At 44.0% G+C, this 9836-nt stretch overlaps 1 protein-coding gene across 2 annotated transcripts in view; it reads right to left on the minus strand.

The window, feature by feature from the left end:
• ncaph2 (non-SMC condensin II complex, subunit H2) overlaps positions 1-9542 on the minus strand; it is a 15379-nt gene extending 5837 nt beyond the window's left edge. Inside the window, exons 1-13 of one of the 2 annotated variants that reach the window (XM_063218051.1) lie at positions 9445-9542; positions 8505-8624; positions 6842-6943; positions 5754-5815; positions 5227-5311; positions 4847-4918; positions 4511-4590; positions 4015-4202; positions 3175-3362; positions 1994-2068; positions 1240-1309; positions 562-663; positions 278-322 (exon numbers count right to left, since the gene is read on the minus strand). In XM_063218051.1, coding sequence (XP_063074121.1) covers positions 278-322; positions 562-663; positions 1240-1309; positions 1994-2068; positions 3175-3362; positions 4015-4202; positions 4511-4590; positions 4847-4918; positions 5227-5311; positions 5754-5815; positions 6842-6943; positions 8505-8612 — 1177 coding nt within the window. In that variant the 5' untranslated portion in view covers positions 8613-8624; positions 9445-9542. Of the gene's footprint in view, positions 1-277; positions 323-561; positions 664-1239; positions 1310-1993; positions 2075-3174; positions 3363-4014; positions 4203-4510; positions 4591-4846; positions 4919-5226; positions 5312-5753; positions 5816-6841; positions 6944-8504; positions 8625-9444 lie in introns of both variants that reach the window. The other variant, XM_063218050.1, reaches the window with a different exon arrangement.
• Between the last annotated feature and the right edge of the window lie 294 nt (positions 9543-9836).

The following is a 9836-nucleotide window of genomic DNA, read 5'->3' on the forward strand; positions in this document are numbered from 1 at the left end:
ACTGGAGTAGATCATGGTAATAGGTAGCCTGATTATTATCGACTTTCAAATCTCTTCGAGACTTGGTTTGACCAAGAGCATAACAATGAACATTTCCCAAACGGCATGGTCAACCTGCCTCCCTAGGTTTGCTAATGGTTGTATGCTTCCCGACAATGTGGGAGGAGTTCCCGTTTTTTCGGGAGGAAACGATATTGTATTGCTCTTGGCCAGACTAGAAGCAACACTGAAGGTGCTGCGTCACTAGGAGGGCACGGCCTGGCTAGTTTATAGGTACCTGGGATTGAGGGGCCATTTTTCAGCTTGCGCTCAGACGTCTTGTCTATAAAAAAAAGAAAGAAATTAAACATACTTCATCATCATGAGTCACTACTTGCACATAGCACACAATAAAGAACATCACAAGTCCATGAAAACACACACACACACACACACACACACACACACACCCACACCCACACACACACACACACACACACACACACACACACACACACACACACACACACACACACACACACACACACCACCACCACCAATGATGTCACATTACAGACATACTTGTTTTACTCCACCATGTTCCAAACTCCTCTAGTTTGGATGAACCTTTACGTTTCCTTTTGCCAGACTCGTCCAAACCTGGCGGCACATTGCAACATCGCCCTGAGAGAGAAAGAGAGAGAGAGACAGAGAGACAGAGAGAGAAAGAGAATTTCTACAATCAATCGAGAGCAGAAAAAACAAACATGGAAGACTGGACAGCAGTGTGAAGAAGTCATACGGATAGAAACTATGGACAGAAACACGGACTTCACTGACACGTTTTTGGAATGTCATGACAGTCAAACAATGTCAACTTGACATTTGAGGAAAAAACAAACAAACAAACAAACAAACAAAAAACCATCATAAACATCAACAGTGTGTCATTCATGTTCCTGACGTGTTATAATAAATAATATAATAAATTGTTGTCAATGGGCCTTTATATACACAAACACACGTTAGTGAATAGGTAATGACTGAGTAAACACACATTAGTGAATAGGTAATGACTGAGTAAACACACATTAGTGAATAGGTAATGACAGAGTAAACACACATTAGTGAATAGATAATGACTGAGTAAACACACGTTAGTGAATAGGTAATGACTGAGTAAACACACATTAGTGAATAGGTAATGACTGAGTAAACACACATTAGTGAATAGGTAATGACTGAGAGTAAAAGATGTACCTGTGGCCACAGGTTTGTCCTCCCCAACAGCTGTATACAAGTCATGCCACTTCCACACATCCACGACTTCCTACACACCAAAACGTGACAGATACGCCAAGGGAAAAACGCAAGTTATATTCATGACACTATGGAGCAAAAACAAAAACAAAACAAAATGAAATGAAAGACAAACAAAACACCAACAACAACAAAGATAATATTTCAGCAACAAGAATGTATCAATATCTCCTTCAAATAAAAACAAATTTTCAAATTATGATACTAGCCCTCTGGTGAACAGAAACACCAACGCCCCTCGAGCGTACCAAACAATAAACGTACACACAAACTTGGACCATGACATAACCTCCTTGGCGGAAAGAATAATGATATAAGATACACAGCTTGGGTGTCAATTGCTGTGTATTTTAGCCAAAGACTTTGTAGTTGCAGTAGTGGTTTAGTCTGACAGGCCAGATTATTCATTATGAATTACTTCGAAATTCACAAATGGTCTGATTACGCTTCTCTGGAGAGGGTTTCAGTCGTCTACCAGACAGCCAGTGTTACTGGCCAATAAGCGAACGCACTCGGGGGCATAACAACATACGTCATGAACATCAACTGTCAGCGATTGGTCAGAGCTCATTTTAAACCAGAGCTGAACTCAACTCCTCCCACTCAAGTGCTCCAGGGCATCGAGGATGTAGACCAAAAATGAATTACTAAGTACGTAATGTGGTCTGGCAAAAACCAGACTAGTAGTGGTTACCTTCTGTGACTGTGTCTCCGCGGCGACTGGCTTGATGGCAGCTCTCTCCCTCAGCATCCTCCTGTCACTCACACTCTGGTTCTAATTCACACATTTGTCAAACAAAAATAATAACAAACAAGCACGTTATTATACTCCTTTATGTGACATTTCGATTAAAGTTTGATAAAAGGAAAAGAATAGAGCTTGTCAGTGTCAATTTTTAACAGTCAAATGCACACTATGCTGTGTGAACATGAAACAATGTTTAGAAGTTCTAAAGAATTGGCCCAGCCGTGGCTCAATCGGCTGGGCACTCGACTGCTACATCGCGACCCGGGTTTGGTTCTGGCTAGGGATGCAAATTATCGATTAATTCATTAATCATTAGTTGATAGCCTTATCGATCGACTTACGATTAATTGATAAGCGGCATTTCCCCCCCGAAATCTCAATGTTTCTCGAAAAAAAACTACTCAATCTAAAAATTAATAGAACATTTTAGATAAAATACCACATTTAAATTAATTCAATGTCAATTATTTAATCCAAAGGTGATTTAAATATTCCGACTATCCACACCCTTCTTCACACACACTCTTCACATGCCCATTTCACCTGAGTCTCTTGTCAGTTGAATTTTCGATTAATTGCAATGAATGTTTTTTAATCGATTAACGCATTGATCGATTAAAGTCGATTAATCGTTTGCATCCCTAGTTCTGGCCCAAGGTCATTACAGCCGAACCCTCCCTTCTTACTCCTTGTCAATATCTTCACTGTCCTATCACACAATAAAGGCAAAAAACCCTCGGAAAAAAAAAAATGCAAAAAAAAAAAAGTTCTTAAGAATTGAGTATTCCATCCGCCTTTGAATTAGCAAAATTAGCAAAAAGTTTGTGGATCTCAGAAAAAGAGGCCCAAGTGAAGACTCATATCCCAAGAAGATGGTTGTAAGTAAATCGGGTTGAGCCAACATAAAGCTAGACGTAAATAAGCTAATAAAAGAACCTGCAGTCCCCATTTTTTCAACTAAATGACGGGGGTTATTAGCAGGATTATGGGGGTAATTAGCAGGGTTATTAGCATCTTTACAACTTTTTGTAGATTACTTTACCCAGGTTTACTACTTGAGCATTTTCTTGGAATACCCTCCAAGAATACCCTGTGTGTGTGTGTGCGCGACTGTGCGTGCGTTTCACCTGATGCCTCTCGATGTGCTCGTCGACGTCCGCGTCCATGCCCATGTCCACCTCAGGCCCATGATCCTCCAAGGGCATGAAGCCTGACGCTCCTCCTACTCCTCCGTCCTCTGGCTGACCTTCGACCTCGGGGCCCACCACAATCCCAGCCTCCCCTTCCCCTGCCGCCGCTCCAACGTCCCCCTGGCCTGGGGAGAAGAATCGCAAATAGTCATGTCAAGCACACCATGTCAAACAGACAGACAGGCAGACAGACAGCCAGACAGATGGATGGACGGATTTGCTTTTACATCTTCCTTCCCTTCCAAAAAGGAGCAGTTTTGCACACCTCCGTAGTCGAACTGGTGTGTTGAATATCACCACCATGAGAAAGTGAGAGAGGAAGAGAGGGAGATATTTACTAAAGGGTGTTGTGTTGTATTGCTCTCTCTACATTACTCAACCATGTGGAAGTGCATGAAAGTGAGGGGCGGCTCTTTGTCGTGTGTGTGTGTGTGTGTGTGTGTGTGTGTGTGTGTGTGTGTGTGTGTGTGTGTGTGTGTGTGTGTGTGTGTGTGTTGTCCTCTCTCTGCACATGACTCACCCATGTGGAAGTTCATGATATGGAGGGGCGACCCTGTGTGTGTGTGTGTGTGTGTGTGTGTGTGTGTGTGTGTGTGTGTGTGTGTGTGTGTGTGTGTGTGTGTGTGTGTGTGTATTAAGGCCTGTCAATAGCCTATTCCAAAATATTTGGATCTTGTACCTTATTGCTCCTCTCTTGGGTCCAAATAAAAGTAATGAAATGTGTGTCTCTCTCTCTCTCTCTCTCTCTCTCTCTCTCTCTCTCTCTCCATTTCTCACCCATGTGGAAGTCCATGATATGTAGGGGCGGCCCTATGTCCGCGTCGGCGTCCGGGTCCATGGTGCTGCAGAGCTGTAGGAAGTAGGAGTGGAAGGCCTCCAGGCCCAGCCTCAGCTCCCCCTCCCGGCCCATCGGGAACACGTTGATGCGGAAGTCCTTCCAGCTGCCCAGGACCTCACCCTTGGTACTGACGATGACAGACAGACAGACAGACAGACAGACAGACAGACAGACACACACACACACACATATTACATACTGCAACAGCCCATGTGGGAAACAAGAAGATTTGGAAGTCCTTCTGTCTATCCGTCTGTCCAGCAGACAGACATTACATACTCAAATCCAATCACACACACAATCAGGTTCACACACAGACAGACATGCACGCAGATTTCAGATTGCAACAGGTTTTCTTGTCCATAGCGAACATGTTCATACACATCAGGTTTATCATCCATAGGAATACACACACACACACACACACAGTCTTACTTGAGAAGGGGGAATTCTTGCTTCTCTAGTGCGTCTAGCGGGATGAGGGCTGAAGGCGGGATGGGAGCAATGTCCAGCACCTGCAGGAGAGACCAGCAGACACCACAGTCACACACACACACACACACACACACACACACACACACACACACCTCAACCCAGTCAGACTCAAGATTCGGCTTGATGTATTGGAAATAAAAAAAAATGCATGTATGCATATACACTAATTTCACATCAAGATACACCTGGGTAACTGTGCAATGATTTTGCGATTTGCCTTTCTGTAGTGGATGAAACTGTGACAAAGGAGAGGTGAATAGAAATTGTTTTTTTTACCGTGGACGGTTGAGTATGAAGGGTGGTCTGGTTTTCACTCGTCACAATGTCCTCTTCAATCAATTGCTGTGCCTGTCGGAGGAAGACTGAATTACATTTGATGAACCTGCCCTTTCAGCATTTCAGAGTGGGAACTGTTTCAGACCAAACAAAAACATTAATAAACGGGGATGATGCACACAGTTTTGCTATTGCACTATGCTGTTAGCAAAATTCTCTGACTGTCCATGCAAAATGGTCAAATGCCATCGCTTTCCATGCCTTTCCAAGTGTTTATTCTATGCCTTCCCAAAATGCAAGACGAATTCCCTTCGGGTCAATAAAGGTTCTTTCATTCTTTCATTCTTTCCTTCCTTCCTTCCCAGTGGGAGGTGACTTGCCTGGAACTGCTCCTCCACCTCATCAGATGCCGACTCTTCTTCTCCTGCGTCCCCACCCTCGGCTGCCTCCGCCACCTTGTCTTTCCTGGGGAGGGGCAGACACACGCAGACACACGCAAACAGGAGTGAGTTTCTCAAAAGCGTAGTTGTTAGCCAGTTAGCAACGTGGGTAGTTGCCAATGGCAAAGTGCATTGTAAACAACGAAGTAGCTAACGTAGTTAGCAATGATGCCTTTGAGCAAATGCATCCCAGACTTCAACATCTGCCACATATGAAAACACATTGCATTACACTTAGAAACTAGAGGCACTCTGAGAGTGCAGACCTCCGCCAAGGAAGCTGTTTGATAAAACATCTGACTATGTTACACCATATTTTTTTATTTTAAGCTTTTTTGTGGAATTAAAAACTGTAATCTCTCTCTCTCTCTCTCTCTCTCTCTCTAACAAATATTCCATCAGAATGAGCAAATGACAATGAAGATGAGGCAGGTTCATTATTATGAAGAGAATGCAGGCATCATTACTTCTTGTTCTTGTTGGATATGTAGTCTAGAGTCTGGAACACCAGCCGATGTAGCAGTTCCACCTGAGAGAGAGAGAGAGAGAGAGAGAGAGAGAGAGAGAGAGAGAGAGAGAGAGAGAGAGAGAGAGAGAGAGAGAGAGAGAGAGAGAGAGAAAGAAAGAGAGAATTATAGGAGTGTGGTTTATGTTGAAGACATGATACACACACATGCACACACACACTCGCATCCACCCAGCCGAAAGGGCCGTACACACACGTCGCTGCTAGTTACTCGCTCAGCGGATGAAGTCAATAGAATGTCTACGTGTTCCAGCGAGTCTCGCTGGCGAGTAGGCGAGGAGAGTACAAGCGATGCGATGTGGGCGGGTTCCGAGATAAACTTATTTTATCTTCGAGCGACGCGAGTTAAGCGAGTAACCAATTGGAATGCAGAATACAGATTATTGACAGGTGACGTTGCCCCTGTGGTGTTCTGACCACCCAACTTCTGCACGCCATCACACTTTGGTTAAAAGCGTTGAGGAAAATACATACAGTGTACACCATCAAAGGCTCATATGCATGGTTGTGCACAGCACACGATCAACGTTAAACAGCGTAGGCCTACATTTTGTTTCGTACGGACGTTATTGGCGCGGACAGCGGGAACCATGACAACCAGTAAACAAAATCACCCAGCGCGAGTGGCAAGTAGGCGAGTGAGCAAGTAGCGAGTAAATAGCAGCGACGTGTGTGTACGGCCCTTTACACTCCACAATATAGATTGGTTACACAAGAAGGTGTTTATATTAAACAAGCTTCATACAGTGTCAGTAGCGCTGAGACTCTTTTCATTACCAATTTGCTTAGAGCTTTGATGTTGGATGCTGCGTATAATTCAACATTAGCCCGGGTGCCTGTAGAAAAATGTCACCCGTCAAGGTGACGGGTGGGTTGACATATTTCATCCGCCAAAGGCCAAATTCATCCGTCATTAGCAGGTGGACGGGTGCTTATTTCCATCCCTGGCTCAGCAGTATCGTGCTGTGGGTAGGTCGTGGGTTCGAGCCCCGATGTGTGCGCAGTGCACATCACCTCTGTTACACTCACCTTCTTGCCATAGATGCTTGTGGTGCCTTGCAAGAGCAGTGCCGCCTCTGCGAAGTTCATGGTGGTTTTGCCCCCATCGAAACTGATCTGCACTTCCTCCAGCTGAAACACAGCAGAGTAAGGGCCAAAACATACCAAGGCGGAACGGAACGGTCGCAGGACGGACGCGGTCTTTCTGCTTAGTTTTGGCCGGCGTGCTTTTCTCTGCCTTGCACACTGACAGCGTCGGCGTGCGCGGCCAGTCCTATTCAAAACCCTAGCCACAGCCAAAGCTAGCATGCTACTTTGCCATTCATTTGAATGAGACACCGCCGGTCGCCGGCGTGAAAAATACGCTCGAGTTCTATTTTCCAAATGCAGCGCGGCGCGGAGCCGGCTCCCGCGCCGCTGACGCCCGACTACCGCCGGTTGGTGTGTAAGGACAGATAGGTTTCAATGTATTTTCACCGACGCCGGTAAAAAACGTGGCCGTTCCGCGACGCTTTACCGCCTTGGTGTGTCAGACCCCTAAGAGACAGGGAATTACTTGCATGTACCGTAGTCAAACATAACAGACACTTCTAGATCTAGAAGAGTAGAGTAGAGTGTACTTTATTGTCCCCAAGGAGAAATTTGTCTTGGGCTTTACCCACTGTATTGTATAGAGTACTCACATACACAGCATGCATTCATATAACATAACATGAAAAACATAAAACATAGAGAAACATTGAACTGTGCACTGCTCGAGTATGGCATGTCTATCTGTCATTGAGCAATCTTATGGCCGGTTGGCAGGTGCCAAGCCCCTTTGCATATACACGCACGCACGAACGCATGCACGCACACAGCTTTGATTGGATGATTAAGAGTAGTTCACATACTGAACATTATGCACCTCTGCCATAGTATTTGCTTTGGACATGGTATAGTACACACCAGGACTTGACATTAACTTTTCCACCCACCGGCCACTGTGGCTAGTGGTTTTTCCGAGTCACTAGCCATTCAGATGTTCCACTAGCCACAACTTTTATATAGTTTTTTTTTCTTTATCATGATACTGTATGCCTAACCCCAGAAGCAAGATGAGTATTTAGATTTCTACATTGAAATATATCAAGCAAATAGAAACTGAGTTACTGAGATTTTTTTGAACTTAAATACAAACAATTCATACGGGCAGAATAGGGTACTATGATTCGCACGTCATACCAAGGAATAACTGCCAGCCAAATTGGTAGTGACACTGATGGTATTACCGTATTACTAGTTTTAGCAGCATTTGGCCAGTTGGTAGGTGCCAGTGTCAAGCCCTGGTACCCACTAACTAAACTAGGATGCGGCAGATCCACACAGTAGCAGGGTAAGGAAAAGGCATAGTCCAGGGCCCGTTTGCGGCCTTTCATATGGTTTTAATGTTATGCAGCTTCACATGAAATATGACATATTCTGTAAAGGAATCTTAGAAAATACATTTGCAATACAATTAAGTTATATTCAGGGGACCTAGAGAAGGTGGGGTGTGTTTTAACGGTGGCTGCCTTCATTATAGGCCTAAAGTGCAGGGGGAAATCCTGGTTTGTGTTCATAGTACGGCCCTCTGAGGACTTTTACGGCCCTCGGATGAATTTGAAGTGGCCCCTCGAATGAAAAAGGTTCCCCACCCCTGGCGTAGTCCTACCTCCTGCAGATAGTCTCCCAGCTGAGCCACCAGGTCCACTTCCCAGTTCTCCGTCAGTTCACGGATGGGCTTCAGCAGCTGAGCAAAACGGTTCTCCGCCGCCTCCATATCAGACTATCGCTGAAACCACACATATTTAAAGATTACTAATAGGCCTACTGGAAATGCACTCAGAGAGTGCTGCTGCAGACCTCCGCCAAGGAAGCTGTTTGATAGAACTTACACCCTTTTTTTTTTTGCAAGTCTTCCTGCCTTGTTTTTGTGGAGTTAGAAACTGGAATGTCAATTCGCCCTATCCCACAATGGTGAAGAATCTTTAAAAAAAAAAAAAAAAATCCAGGATCCGGATTGTGACCTGGATCACCAAATTTTAATCACTTGTCATAATAACTTCTCATTTCCAATCACTCCACAAAATTTAATTCAGATCCGTTCACAAGATTTTAAGTTATCCTGCTGACAGACAAACAAACAGACAGACAGAGACAGACAAACAAACAAAGACAATGTGTAGAGAGACTGAAAGACATCACAAGCACAAAAATCGGAGTTGCAATCATAGCAGATGTATCGACTGACACAGCTGATACACATCCTACCTCTTTGTCTTCTACACAGTTTTACAAGAGCTTGCATACGATTTAGTTACCAACTATAGTAGTGATGTCCCATTATAACATGAGTATACGTCTCGTAACTTATTTTGATACAATGCGAGCTCTTCGAGTCTCAGGGCAAGAATGACAGCAACAAATCAACAACAACAACGTAGCCGCGGTGTTGCTCACTGCTAGCTTAGCTTAGTTTTATGAAACCCCAATTTCATACTTTGCTTTGAGATTAATGGAAAAAATAAAACACTACAACGTACCGAATTATTATATGCACAAACGGACGATTACGAAACTATGGTGCTACAAAGACAGAATAAGATAAATACCTAGTTGCCAACGAGAGCTCTTGAAAAAGCCGCGCACTTCTAAACTTTCGTTCTTGCCGCGCTAGCTGCTGGAATGTAGTTCGGTGGTATTTCCAAAATATGCGTCTCATTATCGCCACCATGTGCACTGGAGAAACACGGCAAACAAATAGACTTGAAGTCTGTGTTTTGATTTATTTATTTATTTTGTTTTTTTTTTTACAATAAAACAGCACGGTAGTATAGGATGCCAGATTTAAAAAAAGTTGTTCCTATTTTATGTTCGACTGAATGAGAAAGATGAAAATGAAAAGAGGAGGTTCCATGCTAGCTTGCTTTGTTTTGGACATGTGCCTCTACCTCTCACAAGTCTGTCTCGTGGCATAGTCTACGATACACATATTACTATTCAC

The sequence above is a fragment of the Engraulis encrasicolus genome, chromosome 15, assembly GCF_034702125.1.
Source record: "Engraulis encrasicolus isolate BLACKSEA-1 chromosome 15, IST_EnEncr_1.0, whole genome shotgun sequence".
NCBI classification, from domain to species: domain Eukaryota; kingdom Metazoa; phylum Chordata; class Actinopteri; order Clupeiformes; family Engraulidae; genus Engraulis; species Engraulis encrasicolus.